Source organism: Salmo salar, chromosome 14 (genome assembly GCF_965601325.2).
Source record: "Salmo salar chromosome 14, fSalSal1, whole genome shotgun sequence".
Taxonomy (NCBI): domain Eukaryota; kingdom Metazoa; phylum Chordata; class Actinopteri; order Salmoniformes; family Salmonidae; genus Salmo; species Salmo salar.
The window spans coordinates 44,824,286-44,842,055 of record NC_138304.1 but is presented as its reverse complement, the minus strand read 5'-3'; the positions used below and the strand labels follow the sequence as shown (position 1 = coordinate 44,842,055).

Below are 17,770 nucleotides of genomic sequence, written 5' to 3'. Positions count from 1 at the left end.
AACGCTAAAATATAGCAAAGGGTGTTGGTGAATATACCACAAAGAGGAAAATAAACCAGACAAATGTATTTATTGAAACGCTGCCAATATATTCCACCGAACAGAAAAAAATATATTCAATGAACAGATTAAATGGTCAGAGTTTATAATGAAAACCATGGAACTCTTCAAACAAACAAGTCATCTATATTGCGAGAAATTTACAATACTCATCTCTTCTGCTTCATGACAGAAGACAGAGGCTCTGCTCTCACCTGTGCACAGGTCAGGTAAGTAGGAACTGAATGAACCCCTAGGTAAGTAGGAACTTCAGGACTTCAGGAACCCAAAACCACATGCACCTGTCCTCCAAGATTTGCTTAATTTCCTCTCGAGTTCAGTTTGCTCCTCAATTATTTTTCCTTTCTCCTAACTTTCTCTCATCGTTGCAGGTTGATTTGGTCCATGAGGCGGTTCATTGGTAGAGTGACCTCCAGCTCCTGTCTTTCACTGTAGAACTGGGCTTTTCCATCCTGACTGTGGACTGGGTGAGGAAGGTGTAGGCCCAGTTTACTGTGTGGAGAGAGAAGAAAGGATTTAAAGCTAGAATCCTTAATTGCTACATCCATTTTTGGACTTATGAATTACTTATATAAACCCATTTATTGTGAAGAATGTAACTTAAAAATGCCTTATTTTACTGTTATTTTACTATTATTTTAGTGCTGCACTCTGATTATTTGTTATTTTTTACTTATCTATTTACTTAACACTTATTTTTCTTAAAACTGCATTGTTGGTTAAGGGCTTGTAAGTAAGCATTTCACTGTAAGGTCTACACCTGTTGTATTGGGCACATGTAACAAATAAAATGTGGTTTGATCTTAGTTAAACTGTCATACCCCATCAGAACCTAACATGTAAACAATGTAAATGTAAACAAACACTATATAGCCTCAAAACATGGTTAAAACGATAAGTCCTTGCATCCATAGCCCTGTCTTATTAATTTGAGAGTTACAATTTTTCCAGGCCCATTCTTTTTTTACCAAAACAGAGGCGGGGTCCCCGCTTTGTTATGGTTTCAATTAAGGATTCTAGCTTTAATGAGTAAAATAGATATGAGAGAAAGAAAGAGCGAGAGACAGAAATACATTGTGAGTGTGTGAGAGAGAGAGAGAGAGAGAGAGAGAGACAACGACACGTGCTTTAGATAGAGATAAATATAGAGATAAAGCATTCTTTATGAAGAAAGAAGGAGCAAGAGACAAGTTCAGTAAATAGTAGCAAATAGTTTTCTGGCTGTGGATAGAAAGTCTGGAACTCTTTACAGAAGGATGACAGGCAGGCAACATTCTAAAGAATTTTCTAAAGAATCTTACAAGTTTGGCGTTCGTAGATCAAGGAATTTCTCCTTCACATCCAAGACTACATCTGTTGCTTTGGTGTCTGGCAGTTTGATTTTCACCTGAGGAGATAGAGTTTATATTATTATTATATTATTGTTCTGTACTATAAATTTCAGATGGGTGTAATAGACTCCAAAAAAATTTCCCTCAACCCAGATGGAGAACATTCTATTCATCTATTCAAGCCAAGTAATAGATGCAAGAAGATGTAACATTGCATTACAGAGCACAACACTGTAGCTACATGGTTACCAACAGCATAGAATTACATACAGGAACCTATAGAATTATGTATAGAATCCTATAGAATGATGTATAGAATGAATTATAGGATCTCTATGGTTACCAGCATGCTGTCACAGCACATGGAAGAGGGGTCTTTTCTGCTCATCCCAAGAAACACGTCCTCTGTTCCAACATTCTGCTTCAGCAATATGTCATACCTGAACACACAACAATGGCGGAGAAATCAGATGTGAGGGATAGGAGTACCAATTGCCTTGTCTGGGATGTTGTTTTCTTTTTCATGGTGTTAGACTGCAAACTTGACTTACTCAGGCTTTGGCCGGGTGTCTGTGAGGTCATCAAACTGCGACCCCTCTGTCACCTCCTCCTCACTCCAGATGGCTTTACTGTCCTTCTTGGTGTAGGCTGTTGTAACCATAGAATTAGTGATTTCATAAGATCTCTATGGTTGTAACTACATTTTTGAAATATATATTTAACCTTTATTTAACTAGGCCAGTCAGTTAAGAACAAATTGTTATTTACAATGACGGTCTACCCTGGCCAAACCCTAACCCGGATGACGCTGGGACAATTGTGCCCAGCCCTATGGGACTCCCAATCACAGCTGGTTGTGATACAGCCTGGAATCGAACCAGGGTCTGTACCAGGGTCAAGCCAGGGTCTCTAGCACTGAGATGCATTGCTTTAGACCACTGCGCCACGTAAGAGCCCCAAACATACACAGCTTGTTACTGTTGTAACTACATCCACAGCTTGTTACTGTTTACATCCCAAATGGCACCATATTCAATATTCCACAGCTTTGTTGGTACAGGCCATCTGATAAAAACAGACCTGATTTGTTGGCAGCAGGTGAAGGGAGACCAATATCTCCAGGTCCCATTACTGCGGATGATGTCATATTCTGTTCAGAAAATATTTCAAAGAATAAATCACTTTCAAAGAGTGACATAGAAAGCAAGCGCAAAGTAGCTGTTGTCACATATCTAACGTTAACTACCTGCATGATCATCGGATTTTTGCTAGCATGCTAACTGGACAAGTTATTACATTTTGTTTGCCAAAACCAATTTTATTAGCTAGCTTGTTTAGGCAAAACTAACGTTGGAGAAGTGCAATTTATCTAAATGATTAACGTTAGCAATGCCTTACTCTACAATTATATTCCTCATCCTCGTCCCGCGTGGATAAGAGTGCAGAGAGTGCTTGTAGATTCTGGACTGATGACAAACCCTCCATTGACATTGTGAAAGAATATTCACTTGCTCGTGTAAAGGCTTGCCAAAGTCAGCTAACGTTAGCAAGTTACAACAAACAATATTGCTGGATACGTCAATCTCGCGTTAAACCTAACGGCTAATCTCTGTGTACCTAAAATAGGCGAATCAAGATTATCTAAACAAAATAAATTCACAGAGACAGGATATATTCCTGTCCCAAAGGGGAAAGTAAAATATTATTTTATAACTAAACCTATCTGTGGGAATGTGTTGGGCAACTGTTTCCAGGGAGATGGTCGCTCGGCTTGTTTCGATGCCATGGAAACCGCGACGTCATCTTGTGGGCGTGACGAGAACCACACAAGTTTAAATAGAACCACAGAACTTTCCAGACTGCCATCCGTGTACTCCGATCTGAAAAACAATATAGGGAAAAACTCCAGCCAGCTAATCAGAAGGCGAGGTTAAACGTATTCATTATTTTCAGATCTAAAGGAGTGCCTAAGTGTTTGGGGGAATTCAGCACATCTCGATTTGATAATCTGGTCCTCAGCATTCATTGAACCTTTATTCCTTTCTGGGTCCCTGCCCTCTCACTGCTTTTTGCCGCGTTCACGTATTAGTCAGAACTAGTAAAAATCGGACAATTCAGACCTGTTAACTCCTTGTACCTACGTGACCAGGCCGCTCAACCAAGTCAGACATTTCCGAGTTTCCTAGTTCCGACTTGCAATTGAATGCGGCATTAGACCCCTGTTACCTAGGAGACAGAGGGAGGGGACCCATGACTGTGCCAAGCAACAGGCCTGAGCACTTTAGTGCCACAATGTGAACAAAATAGTCTCTTCTCACAGATGCTGTGCCGAATGAATAATCTGGCAAACTTCTGATCCGTCAAGTATTGCCAGTGCCCAGAATGTCTCAACCCCCCAAAAAAACATTTAGACAAATGGACAGATTTTCAGTGAAACAGTGAATACTCACAAGGATAAATATTGCAAATTGCAGATGACCACACTGATAAAAGTGAGAGCAAAGAGGAAGAAAGTTGGTGTGGAATATAGTTTATTAATTTTGATAGATAATAATTCTGATTTTTTTATATTAAAAACATCAAGTAAAAAGGCTCATATGTACACAGCAGCAGAAGCAGGAGTTTGGGGTGAGTAGAGCAGGACACAGTTGTGCTTAAATCCTAAGAGGCTATAGAAAGAAAATATTTCATTGTGCTACTTACTTTCTACGTGAAAGCACACAGAAACATTCCCAAGAGAGAAAATACTTGGTTTTGTTAGATGAATACTTCCACTAGTCTCCAGTTGGGACATCGTCAGTGATAAGCTACAGTACATATGATGTGACCCTTTAAAATTGTTAACACAGTAATGATTCTACATCTAAATTAATCACAAAATGGTGGTTGTTTTAATGTAATCTTAATGTACACTTCTATATAATCTTTTAAAACAATCCTTGTTTTTTTTAGAGATAAAGAGATTTAGAGATACTATTTCAATCGATTCCTTGATATGCTCTATACATGCTAAAGTGAAAAACCATACATGTTCTCTTCTATCACACTATCCATAATACATCATCCTTTTATACATTGACTCCCCCATTCACCAACACACCTCTTTCTATCTCTCTGAACGTTCCAGGATGTTCCAAAACACAGTTCTCTTTCTATGTCTCTGAACATTCCATTATCTCACCTGGCTGAACAACATCCTCTTTCCTGACAAAGAATTGTCAATACTTAATTCTTAAAAAAAAAAAAAAAAAAAAAAAGTGTATTAATTAATATAATGTATGTTGTTGTTAGAGGATATTGGAGGTATAACAATAGAATATAATTATAGTAAAGCACAGACATTCATGGTAATAATGAAATATCACCAGAGAAATGAAAGACAAAATTGAATTGATATAATTTGTCATGTCCAAGTCAATGTTATCCAACACAGCAATGGAGGAGCAAAATGGACCATTTAAACCACCCAAATGGTTCTATGAAAAATGTTCTATGGCTGTATGTTATACATTAGCTAAAAGTAATTTACAGTACTGCAGTTGTGGTTCATCCTGTCATGACATTTATAGTACTGTGGACCAGGGCTCTGCTCAAAATAAGTGCACTGCATAGGGGATAGGGTGCCCCAAACTACTTTAGGCCTCTGATTCTGACTGGTCAGTGGTGACACTTCCATTCAACTCCCCTGGTCCGGATTGTTCTTCTATTCCAGTGATCTCACCAACAATAAATGAAACAGGGCCAACGACCCCTCCTTTCCCATTGTCTAGCTGCTTCCCTGATTGATTGGTCAGAGAAGATCCCTCCCATTTCTCTTCGTCCAATTTACTGGAGATCGACCAATAGAGATGAGCCTCCAATCGGGCCGCAGCCAATGAGAGTTCGTGCGCTGAGCAGGAGGGAGTGTCCACCTACGGAAGAGAGGGGTATGAGTGGCGGTTACTGTATCAGACAACTTGGAAAATAACTTTCAGAATCAGGGTAAAATCATTTGTGTGACATGACAAGAGTAAGTGAGGAGACATGCCAGACTGACAAATGGTTAAGGTGTGTTGTGTTGTTCTGTACTAGTGGCAGTGATCACATGGTACATGATTAAAAGCAGCGGGCCGTCATTGTCCATTCATTTCCACATGTTGAGTCGCCACCCAGCTGGTGATGGCTAACACAGCAACCTTGTTGCTTTTAGCCTTTCTGGAGTGTTGTGTGTGTGTGTGTGTTCTTACCTCAAAGGTTTGATGGAAGGCGCCATAGTCAATGTCAAAGAAGCCTTCGGCCAGTGACATCATCGGACTAAACCTGTGACCCCACTGGACCTCGTCTGCCAGGTAAGAGCTCCGCGCCTGGCATGTCATACCTGGGGTTATGAACACATACACACTTTGTAAGAACACATTAACCTCCTCTGGCAGCGCCCCTTCAGCTACTATGACTATGACTAAGCAAATATTTTCTCAGTGGGCGGGAAAGCCACTTCCACTTCCAAGGCATGGTGCACCCATAGAGATCCTATAATTGGCAACCTATTCTGGTCACACCACTTTTTACCAGAGCCTTATGGGAACCTGAAGAAACTGTAAGCGGAATGCGTCGTTGATTCACTGAAAATGAAAAGTAAATGGTAGAGTCGGTTGCCTGTCTTTCATAGTGTGCAGTTTTAAAAACTTGTTTTAGAATAAGTTGCCATTTGGGACTCAACCATGGACTAACCTGTGGCCTCCACCATTCCCTCCAGAATGACAACCATCTCAAAGTCGTCCTTCTCCAGCTGGCCCTGAGACATGTCCCAGAAGGGCGAGCGGCAGTCGATCTCGTGGGAGATGACCAGTGGAGACACCAGGAACAGGCGGTCGTCCCCCGTCTCAAAACCCACACTGATGTCTGTCTGGTCCAGAGGGATAAACTCACCTGGAGAGGGGGAGAGAGTTGGAGAAAGGGGGACGAGAGAGAAGTGAGTTATAAAACCTTGAGGGACGGTTTCCTGGATACAGATTAAGCCTAGTCCTGAGGGACGTCCCAATCCACTTTATTTGCGACCTCTTCCCTCCTCCCCTCCCCCTCGCTCGGGAAAGGCTCCCTTGGGGAAACATCATACATACGTCACTGAGTGTTCACTCAAAGTGAAGGGAGGAAGAGAAGATGATAATTTGGAACGGAATGCAGCCCTGGACAAAAAAAAATACTCAATCAATCATCAAATCTATAAAGCCCTTTTTACATCAGCAAAGTGCTTTACAGATCCCCAGCCTAAAACCCCAGAGAGAAAGCGATACAGATGCAGAAGCACAGTGGCTAGGAAAAAATAAGAACCAGGCTCCGAGGGGTGGCCAGTCCTCTTCTGGGTGTACCGGGTAGAGATTTAAGAGTACCTGTGGCTATTAAGGCCAGATCGGTTTTCAATACTCAATGCTTCCCACAGTTGTGTCAAGTTGGCTGGATGTCCTTTGGCTGGTGGACCATTGTTGATGCACGCGGGAAACTGGAGCGTGAAAAACCCAGGAGTGCTGCCATTCTTGACACAAACTGGTGCGCCTGGCACCTACTACCATACTTTGTTCAAAGGCACTTAAATCTTTTGTTTTGCCCATTCACCCTCTGAATGGCACACATACACAATCCATGTCTCAATTGTCTCAAGGCTTAAGAAATCCTTCTTTAACTTGTCTCCTCCCCTCCTTCCCTTCACTGATTGAAGTGGATTTAACAAGTAACATCAATAAGGATCATACAGTGCATTCGGGAAGTATTCAGACCTCTTCCTTTTTTCCACATTTTGCTCCGTTACAGCCTTATTCTAAAATTGATTAAATAATTTATTTTCCTTCAATCTACATACAATACCCCATAATGACAAAGCGAAAATAGGTTTTTAGAAATGTTTGCCAATTTATTACAAATAAAAACAGAAATAACTTATTTACATACTGTAAATATTCATACCCTTTTATGGTAAATGTAATTGATTGGACATGATTTGGAAAGGCACACACCTGTCTACAGTATATAAGGTCCCACAGTTGACAATGCATGTCAGAGCAAAAACCAAGCCATGAGGTCGAAGGAGTGTGGCCTCCATCATTCTTAAATGGAATAAGTTTGGAACCACGACCAAACTGAGCAATCAGGGGAGAAGGGGCTTGGTCAGGGAGGTGACCAAGAACTCGATGGTCTTTCTGACAGAAAACATAAAGGGGTCTGAATACTTTGCATTGTAGCTTTCACCTGGAGTCACCTGGTCAGTCTATGTCATGGAAAGAGCCTTAATATTTTGTACACAGTATATCACTTCCATACTAGAAAATAACATGTGGAGTGTTCTTGTTTGAATCTCAAATGGCACTCTATTCCCCATGTAGTGCACTACTTCTGACTGGGGCCCATAGAGCTCTGGTCAAAAGTAGTGCACTATATAGGTAATAGGGTGCCATTTGGGATGCAGACCTTGTATGGCGGTTGATTGTATACTAGCCTCACCTTCCTGAGTCTGTTTAGACTTGATGAGTTTGGCCCTCATGTTGGCTCCTACAATGTGCGAGCTGCGCAGGTCTCCCACCCGGAACATCAGACACAGTCTGTCGTCTCTCAGAGAGATCACTGCATTCTTAGAAAACACCAGGGTCTCCGCACGTTTATTGGGCTGAGAGATCTTCACAAACATACAGCCCACCTGAGGAGAAGAAGATCACTTCGTTGTCCAAACAAAGGTCCAATGGAAATGTGACTTCCGCTTCATCCCAACAGCTCCAAAAGGCATAGACGGAGAAAAGGTCATTTTTAAGGGGCAGCTTTTTGATATGATTACAAGTTCTTCAAACTATTTGTACGATGGAGAAAAACAGATGTGATTGTATTAGTGTAAGAATATGTCCTTAGGGTACAGTAAAAAATACAGTAGGGACTGTATGGGCCTGCATCTCAAATGGCACCTTATTCCCTATATAGTGCACTACTTTTAACCAGCGCCTTTGACCAGAACACTATGGGCCCTGGTCAAAATTTGTTCACTACGTAGGGAGCCATTAGGGGTGCAGACAATGAGTCTCACCATGAAGGCGTTGACCATAGATCCCAGTATGGCCTGGAGCAGGAGCAGCATGGTGCCCACTGGACACTGGTCAGTGATGACACGGTGGCCGTAACCAATGGTGGTCTCTGTCTCGATGGAGAAGAGGAAGGCAGAGATGAAGCCATTCACGTTGTTGACGCACGGTGTCCATGTCTCATCCTCCAGATGATCTAGATCCCCTCTGGGAGGGGAGAAAGAACTTTTTTTTTTATTATGTTGTTTTTGTAAATTGTGTACATGCAGGGCTCCCTTGTAAAAGAGACCTTGGTCTCAATGGGACTCTACTAAAATAAAGGTGAAATAAATAAAAATAGGGGGAGAAGGGTGCAGTGGAAAGAGAGAAAGTATGGGAGAGAGAGCGAGAGAGAGAGAGAGAGGAGAGGTAGAGAGGAGCAAACAAAAATATAGGTTGTGAAAAACTATCCATTTACTAATATACTTGCTCTACAGAGAAGAAATGGCATCATGTAGAGTGACTCTCTGACAGTGATACCATTGCTGTATCTGAAATGGCATCCCATTCCCTATATAGTGCACTACAAGAGAATAGGGTGTCATTTGGGACTATCCCAAGTGTCCCCTGGCCTGCTGTCTGTCTGTTTGTCCCTCTCACCGGAGGTAGGCTATCAGGTACCAAATGGCCCCGAAGAAGAGCCAGGTGATGGCGTAGGCCATGACGAAGACGAAAAGTGAGCAGCGCCAGTTGAGGTCCACCAGCGTGGTGAAGATATCTGTCAGATAACGGTACGTCTCCCTCATGTTGCCGTGTGAAACGTTACAGCGACCATTCTTCTCCACATAGCGCTGAGTCTTACGTCTCTTGGCTGCAGGCAGGAAACCAGGCCAGGAAGGGAGGGAAGGAAGGGGAGAGAGAGAGAGAGGAGTGAGAGAGAGAGAGAGGGAAAGACTACAGTGACATATCGGCAGTAGAACTATGGGACTAAGGGAATGAGCAATAGGAAGATGGGTTGGGGGGGAGAAACCAGAGGAACAGGCATTTTACACAGGATGGGAGGAGGGTAGAGGAGGAGGGGAGGGGTAGAGGAGGAGGAGGGGGGTAGAAGTGGAGGAGGGGAGGGGGTAGAGGAGGAGGGGGTAGAGGAGGAGGAGGGGAGAGGAGGAGGGAGTAGAAGTGGAGGAGGGGAGGGGGTAGAGGAGGAGGGGAGGGGGTAGAGGAGGAGGAGGGGGTAGAGGAGGAGGGGGTAGAAGTGGAGGAGGGGAGGGGAGGAGGGGGTAGAGGAGGAGGGGGATAGAAGTAGAAGAGGAGGGGGAGTAGGGGGGAGGGGGTAGAGGAGGAGGAGGGGAGGGGAGGGGGTAGAAGTGGAGGAGGGGAGGGGAGGGGGTAGAGGAGGAGGGGATAGAGGAGGAGGAGGGGGTAGAAGTGGAGGAGGGGGGGGGTAGAGGAGGAGGGGGGTAGAGGAGGAGGAGGGGAGGAGGAGGGGGTAGAAGTGGAGGAGGGGAGGGGAGGGGGTAGAGGAGGAGGGGGATAGAGGAGGAGGAGGGGAGGAGGAGGGTAGAAGTGGAGGAGGTAGAGGAGGAGGAGGGGAGGGGAGGAGGAGGGGGTAGAAGTGGAGGAGGGGAGGGGGTAGAGGAGGAGGGGGATAGAAGTAGAAGAGGAGGGGGAGTAGGAGGGAGGGGGTAGAGCAGCAGGAGGAGGGGGGTAGAGGAGGAGGAGGGGAGAGGAGGAGGGAGTAGAAGTGGAGGAGGGGAGGGGGTAGAGGAGGAGGGGGGTAGAAGTGGAGGAGGGGAGGAGGGGGTAGAGGAGGAGGGGGATAGAAGTAGAAGAGGAGGGGGAGCAGGAGGAGGGGGGGTAGAGGTGGAGGGGGGGTGGAGGTGGGGGGGGGGTGGAGGTGGAGGAGATAGAGGTGGAAGAGGAGGAGGGAGAGAGAAGATGCATTCAATAACCACCTATCTGCAGACCGTAGAGAGCCAGAGAGAACACAGTGGTTGCGTCCCAAATGACACCCTAATATATAGGAAATAGGGTGTCATTTGGGATTTAGCCTGTCTGTCAGTGTAAATCATTTAAAGCCAAACACAAAACCTTACATTGGTCACAGAACACTGTCAGACGGTCGCTTAGTAACCTCTCGTTCTAGATAGATTCACTCTCGTGGCGCCAACAATGTCTCAGGGCAGAAAAGAAGAACAGTCCTGAGAGAGAAATAAAGTGCGTTCCAAATGGCCCTTATTCACTACATAGTGCCCTACTTTTGACCAGAGCCTTATGAGATGCAAATAGGGTGCCAATTTTGGACACCGATAAAGGCAACAGCACTACTACTCACCCCAGCCAAATCTACCCCTCTCCTTCTCCACCACCCGAGGCAGCTTCTTAACGTACTCCTCGGATGCTGCATTGGCCTGCCTCTCTGCCAACTTGGACTTCCACGATCTGTTAACACCAGGCTGGGCGGTATCCGTGGTAACCACATGGCCCAGATCCTCAGACACATCAAACACTCCGGTGGAGGCTGTCACCTCAGTAGCCTCTTCCACTGGTCCCTTCCCTTTCTCCACCACGGGCAGAGAGAGGGACTCTGGCCGCGAGGTGAAGGCAGAGTCTTCAAGCGCCATCAGGAATGACGGTGTGTTTTTGATATTTCCCCTATGGCAGACTCTGTCCAATGGTTATTGACTGTTTAATCCGGTTCTTTACGTTAAGGTCCTAGGATACAAAACAAGAAGGGGGAAATTGATCCAAATTGTTATTGTGAGATCATAGAAGTGTGGGGTATTTAGAGGGCTCTGCATGCTGAAAATATGTTCTACAGGGAGTGTTGAAGGGCTAGTGTTGAGCATAACTTATGCCCTTCACTATACTGAATAACACTATGTTTTCATTCCAAATGGCAACCTATTCCCTTCATAGTATGCTACTTTTGAACAGAGCCCTATGGACAAAATATGTGCACTATAGGAATTAGGGTGGCATTTGGGAAGTAGTCTTCTGTCCCTCAAGAAATGGTCCTGACTCAATACCCATGTCTCCATCTGTCCTGACTCAATACCCATGTCTCCATCTGTCCTGACTCAATACCCATGTCTCCATCTGTCCTGACTCAATACCCATGTCTCCATCTGTCCTGACTCAATACCCATGTCTCCATCTGTCCTGACTCAATACCCATGTCTCCATCTGTCCTGACTCAATACCCATGTCTCCATCTGTCCTGACTCAATACCCATGTCTCCATCTGTCCTGACTCAATACCCATGTCTCCATCTGTCCTGACTCAATACCCATGTCTCCATCTGTCCTGACTCAATACCCATGTCTCCATCTGTCCTGACTCAAAACCCATGTCTCCATCTGTCCTGACTCAATACCCATGTCTCCATCTGTCCTGACTCAATACCCATGTCTCTATCTGTCCTGACTCAATACCCATGTCTTCATCTGTCCTGACTCAATCCATCTGTCCTGACTCAATACCCATGTCTCCATCTGTCCTGACTCAAACCATCTGTCCTGACTCAATACCCATGTCTCCATCTGTCCTGACTCAATACCCATGTCTATCTGTCCTGACTCAATACCCATGTCTATCTGTCCTGACTCAATACCCATGTCCCATCTGTCCTGACTCAATACCCATGTCACCATCTGTCCTGACTCAATACCCATGTCTCCATCTGTCCTGACTCAATACCCATGTCTCCATCTGTCCTGACTCAATACCCATGTCTCCATCTGTCCTGACTCAATACCCATGTCTCCATCTGTCCTGACTCAATACCCATGTCTCCATCTGTCCTGACTCAATACCCATGTCTCCATCTGTCCTGACTCAATACCCATGTCTCCATCTGTCCTGACTCAATACCCATGTCTCCATCTGTCCTGACTCAATCCATCTGTCCTGACTCAATACCCATGTCTCCATCTGTCCTGACTCAATACCCATGTCTCCAGCTGTCCTGACTCAATACCCATGTCTCCAGCTGTCCTGACTCAATACCCATGTCTTCATCTGTCCTGACTCAATACCCATGTCTCCATCTGTCCTGACTCAATACCCATGTCCTCATCTGTCCTGACTCAATCCATCTGTCCTGACTCAATACCCATGTCTTCATCTGTCCTGACTCAATCCATCTGTCCTGACTCAATACCCATGTCCCATCTGTCCTGACTCAATACCCATGTCTCCATCTGTCCTGACTCAATACCCATGTCTCCATCTGTCCTGACTCAATACCCATGTCTCCATCTGTCCTGACTCAATCCATCTGTCCTGACTCAATACCCATGTCTTCATCTGTCCTGACTCAATCCATCTGTCCTGACTCAATACCCATGTCCCATCTGTCCTGACTCAATACCCATGTCTCCATCTGTCCTGACTCAATACCCATGTCTCCATCTGTCCTGACTCAATACCCATGTCTCCATCTGTCCTGACTCAATACCCATGTCTCCATCTGTCCTGACTCAATACCCATGTCTCCATCTGTCCTGACTCAATACCCATGTCTCCATCTGTCCTGACTCAATACCCATGTCTCCATCTGTCCTGACTCAATACCCATGTCTCCGTCTGTCCTGACTCAATACCCATGTCTGTCTGTCCTGACTCAATACCCATGTCTCCATCTGTCCTGACTCAATACCCATGTCTCCATCTGTCCTGACTCAATACCCATGTCTCCATCTGTCCTGACTCAATACCCATGTCTCCATCTGTCCTGACTCAATACCCATGTCTCCGTCTGTCCTGACTCAATACCCATGTCTGTCTGTCCTGACTCAATACCCATGTCTGTCTGTCCTGACTCAATACCCATGTCTCCATCTGTCCTTTACTCAACTTTCTCTCCACAAACCCTCCTATTACCTTCAGTACGGTCTAATCTATATTAATGGAATAGGTCAGATGTTACAGGGAGGAATGAGTGAAGCCCTGATCTACGTCCCAAATGGCACCATATTTCCTATGTAGTGTACTACATTTGACTAGGGGCCCATAGGGCTCTGGTCAAAAGTAATGAAGGGACTAGGGTGCCATTTGAGAGTCAGAGCTGAATAATTCCAGTGACAATGACAGATGGGTTATTTCTCCTGTCTGACTGTGGGGGATGGGGAAAGTGAATTTGGTCCGAGAAAGAGTCACATATTGCCGAGACAAAACCACATGCTGTACATATAGCCTTAAGAATAAGGTCATTAGATTGGTCATGCATAGCCTGTGTCTGTCTGTTATGGGAGCACAATAAATTACAGGAATCTTTTCACGGAGTAAGGGGGCTATTATTTCTCAGAAAACGTACAATGTCACTTTTAACGTATTCTGTAATATAGGCCTATAAGAACACAAAACAGCAATAAGACAGGTTCCATTCTAATAATGTGCATAATCACCGTGTAACATATAAAATGGAGCCCGGTTTCCTCCAGTGATATAAAACACTACCTGGATAGAATATTCGGTAACTAAACGCGTGGGGTGATGGAATAGCCTATAGCCTACGGTGTTGACTATTCAACAATGACGCATTAAACATTTCTTAATGTATTCGATCAGAAAACACACATTTATCAATCATAAAGAAAACAACAGTGATGTATCTTACCTGTAGTGGGGTTTGTCCCGCTTTCATCTGGTAATTGCCTTATCCTATTAAAATAATATCCCGTCCCCTTATTTATTTATTTATAAAGGACCTTACAGATGAGTGGCTGGTCCAAGAGTGAACCTCGGAGATCGTCCGCTCAAGTTCGATCATCCGACAATTGTTTTGAATGTTTACCATCGGCTCTGCTGATCAGGAGGGTGTTCGACGCAGCATCAGTTCAGTCCTCTACTCTCTCAACAGGAAACAAAGGCAACCCCAACCAAACGACTCTGCTTTTTAGATGTCTGTAATCCTCAACGAACAGCGTGCTGACAAATAGCATATTCTTATATTTTCCAAGTTTGTCTTCAAAGAGTTTAAAATGGTGGCAGTTCGTCCGTATAGACCATTGGGTATAGACAGTGCACCCAGCAGCAGCGATCCGCATCAGATAAAATTGTATGAATTACCGGCAGCTGCGCAGGTGTTAGATCATGGGAGCGACAGTCGAGGAGGATGCTGTCATCGCCATCATTCATAAACCATCACCCAGATTCATGATCACGACAGGCATTAGATATTTAAACCATTGTGCTGTTTTGTCAACTGTTTTACACAGATGGTAAAGTCTGGACATTTTAGATGCCGATGATGTGAGGAGGCATTTACAACCCGAGGTTGCTATAGAGACAATTTTATGATCCAGTTGACCTATTCTTCGATAGGCTTGCAGGAGGTGGAAATGATATTCGGTCTGTGGAGGATGACGTTTTGAAAATAAATGAATTCATATCCATGTGAAACAACCAGTTTCTGAACATCCAAATAGCCTAACAGCATTTCAATTATAGTATTTAATACTGTTTTTTCAGAAATAATTGGTCTTCTGATGCATTCAATGGTTAATCACATTTAGGCTATTATTTTTTATTATAAGGGTTTATTTGATGTATTATTAGGTCGCCTCTGTGTGCAATACCACTTCCAATGCAGCAGGTGACGCACCTTTTCTGTATTTGTCACACGCTGATAAAGCGACCGGAAGCGTAAAAGTGTTCCTTTTTCAAGATGTCGGTGTATGGCCCCGTGGTGAAAATTCACCCTGTCGTTCTCGCCTCCATCGGCGATTCTTACGAACGGAGAAATGAGGGAGCGAGTCGTGTGATCGGAACCTTGCTTGGTAATTTAACTATAAACGTACTTTAGCTCTAATCTAATGAAAATGGAGTAGACGCGCAGGGAGGCTAACAGCCTGTCTCAGCTAGCTACGGCGAACTTAGCTTGCATCACTTTGCTGATGCATTGCCAGGCTATCACATCCTCTTCATCCGAAAATATACCAAAGTATTACAATATTTTAGCTTGCCTAGATTACTGTGGAATGTTTGTTGTTGAAACGAGTAACAGGTTCCATAGAATAGTTAAATTTGTCCCCGTAACGTAGGCACAACACGAGGATCGTAACGTAATGCATTTCTTGTCTTCCTCAGGCACCATTGACAAGCACTCTGTTGAGGTCACCAACTGTTTCTCTGTCCCCCACAATGAGTCTGAAGACGAGGTGATGAGAAGTGTCACTGATACAACTATATACTATCTAGCTATTGTTGTAGTGTAGAAATTTAGGAAAGCTTGCACATGTAGTCCTAGAAGTGACACTGGTGTCTTTGTGATGGTGACAGGTTGCTGTGGACATGGAGTTTGCCAAGAACATGTATGATCTTCATAAGAGGGTGTCACCCAGCGAGGTCATTGTTGGATGGTGAGTAGGCTTATATTCTTCCCTAGTCCCATTAGAAAAAAGCTTTTGTCCCCCGCCGGTACTAACAATTATTGACAACTTATTCGATTAAATAGAAAGAAAAAAAGTACATTTGTTCAAAGTGAATCTGTGTGCTTGTGTCAGAACACTGCTCTAAAGTCAAACCGTTTTCCTTCCACAGGTATGCCACAGGCTTTGAGATCACTGAGCACTCTGTGTTGATCCATGAGTATTACAGCCGAGAGGCTACGAACCCCATTCACCTGACCATGGACACCGCCCTGCAGAGTGGCAAGATGAACATCCGTGCCTACGTCAGGTCTGTGACAGCCCTCACTTCAACCAGTCTCTCTTCTTCTGTCTCAGTCATTTAGTTGGTCCACTGAAAAGCTATTGTTGACTCCATCCCAGGCAGAGTTGCTTCAACTCCCTGTGACTTCCTGATCTCATCGTTCAGTTGTTTTGTTATGTTGGCATTTGCTGTTTCATTACTTTGCTTTACTTTAAGCACTTTGGTATTCCTTATGATAGTTTAAATAAATTCATATTTTTTTCCATTGCTTCGTTTGCCATGACAGTGCCCAGATGGGTGTGCCGGGAAAGACTGTCGGTGTGATGTTCACTCCCCTGAGTGTGAAATACAAGTATTACGACACTGAGAGGATAGGAGGTAAGAACCTTAATTCTTCTTTCCTTGTTTTCTGTCCAGCTAACAATTCTCTGTCCCAATTGTTCCAGGTTTGGACATGGTTTTATTTGTTGAGTCATGTCTTCTTGTTGGGGTGGGGAAATCCTTAATAAAATTGATAAAATAATTTGTATATTCTAGTTGACCTTCTCCAGAGGACGAGAGATGCCCCTAACACCACCAATGGGCTGACCTCTGACCTCTGCCAGGTGGGCGGGGCAGCAGGCCGCGTTCAGGACATGCTGGCCACGGTACTGACCTACATTGAGGACGTGTTGGTGAGTAGCCTACACACACAGAGCCTATATATGGCTGCATCCCATATTACATTACGGAGACGTCCGTTATGTCAACCTTTTTACCGTATGCAGCTCATCGGAAAAGTTGAGTTACGACTTAATTTGTGTTTCTGCGTCTCTGTGGCCATAACCTAAGCCTTTCTTCCTGTATGTTTCTCAGTCTGGTAAGCAGACGGCAGATAACAGTGTTGGACGGTACCTGATGGATCTGGTCAACAAGGTTCCTAAGATCACAGCAGAGGACTTTGAGACCATGCTCAACTCCAACATCAACGTAATTATGCCTCTTTTGGATTTGGGCCTGTATTTATCAAGTGCTGGTTTAGGATCAGTTTTGCCTTTTTTTTACATCAAGATTACATGGACGGGAATCTGATCCTAGATCAGCACTCCTACTCTGAGACGCTTGATTCATACGGCCCCTCATCTGTGGAATTGATTCAGTTGAACAGCTATAGTAAATATTTGTCCCTTGCACTCATGACATTTGTGAGAATGTATACCGTTTCTCTTTCACAGGACCTGTTGATGGTGACCTATCTATCTAATCTGACTCAAGCACAGATCGCCCTGAATGAGAAGATTGTGGTACTCTGAGCATTGAGGGATCAGGATTGTTTAGTTCTTAATAAAGAGTGATGGATATTGAATTTTTTGGTATACTTCTTTAGCTCAAATTAATAAAGGTGATATACAGTACAGTGTGTAATTGCAATGTTTGCTTGCTACAACTGAAGTGATGTTTTATAGCTAAAATAATTTATTTGCAGATTCCACAATGTGTTCCTGAATGGGACAATGCATGCCTAGTAACATTTATATTTCTGGAAAAGCAGTATGAATATAAATTAAAGCTCAGAAGCATTTGCTTGTGTGAGTACTCTCCCCTGTTGGTGGTTCCAGAAGTAATGCAAACAGGCCTTGTATTTAGGGCCCTGTGTTTTCTGCAATCATGGGACATAGCAATGTTTTATCCTGCATTTTAATCCTCATTCAGAAATGAGAATT

At 44.1% G+C, this 17,770-nt stretch overlaps 3 protein-coding genes across 3 annotated transcripts; 1 reads left to right on the top strand and 2 right to left on the bottom strand.

Moving 5' to 3' along the window:
- Nucleotides 1-53: 53 nt before the first annotated feature.
- On the bottom strand, nucleotides 54-3,173 carry dnaaf6 (dynein axonemal assembly factor 6). The gene is made up of 6 exons (XM_014141071.3): nucleotides 2,790-3,173; nucleotides 2,472-2,541; nucleotides 1,943-2,039; nucleotides 1,735-1,831; nucleotides 1,362-1,447; nucleotides 54-552 (listed from the first exon to the last, which is right to left on the bottom strand). The coding sequence occupies exons 1-6, from the start codon at nucleotides 2,880-2,882 to the stop codon at nucleotides 420-422; spliced, it is 576 nt and encodes a 191-aa protein (XP_013996546.1). The 5' UTR covers nucleotides 2,883-3,173; the 3' UTR covers nucleotides 54-419.
- A 731-nt stretch (nucleotides 3,174-3,904) lies between these two features.
- LOC106569574 (G protein-activated inward rectifier potassium channel 3) lies at nucleotides 3,905-14,918 on the bottom strand. Its single transcript, XM_014141066.3, has 8 exons — nucleotides 14,032-14,918; nucleotides 10,746-11,125; nucleotides 9,071-9,281; nucleotides 8,437-8,638; nucleotides 7,866-8,058; nucleotides 6,102-6,299; nucleotides 5,618-5,748; nucleotides 3,905-5,302 (listed from the first exon to the last, which is right to left on the bottom strand). Exons 2-8 carry the CDS (start codon nucleotides 11,032-11,034, stop codon nucleotides 5,027-5,029), a joined length of 1,500 nt encoding a protein of 499 aa, XP_013996541.1. The 5' UTR covers nucleotides 11,035-11,125; nucleotides 14,032-14,918; the 3' UTR covers nucleotides 3,905-5,026.
- A 103-nt stretch (nucleotides 14,919-15,021) lies between these two features.
- Nucleotides 15,022-17,461, top strand: LOC106569576 (eukaryotic translation initiation factor 3 subunit F). The gene is made up of 8 exons (XM_014141069.3): nucleotides 15,022-15,193; nucleotides 15,504-15,574; nucleotides 15,696-15,775; nucleotides 15,957-16,094; nucleotides 16,354-16,445; nucleotides 16,605-16,741; nucleotides 16,923-17,036; nucleotides 17,282-17,461. The coding sequence occupies exons 1-8, from the start codon at nucleotides 15,082-15,084 to the stop codon at nucleotides 17,357-17,359; spliced, it is 822 nt and encodes a 273-aa protein (XP_013996544.1). The 5' UTR covers nucleotides 15,022-15,081; the 3' UTR covers nucleotides 17,360-17,461.
- Nucleotides 17,462-17,770: the final 309 nt, after the last annotated feature.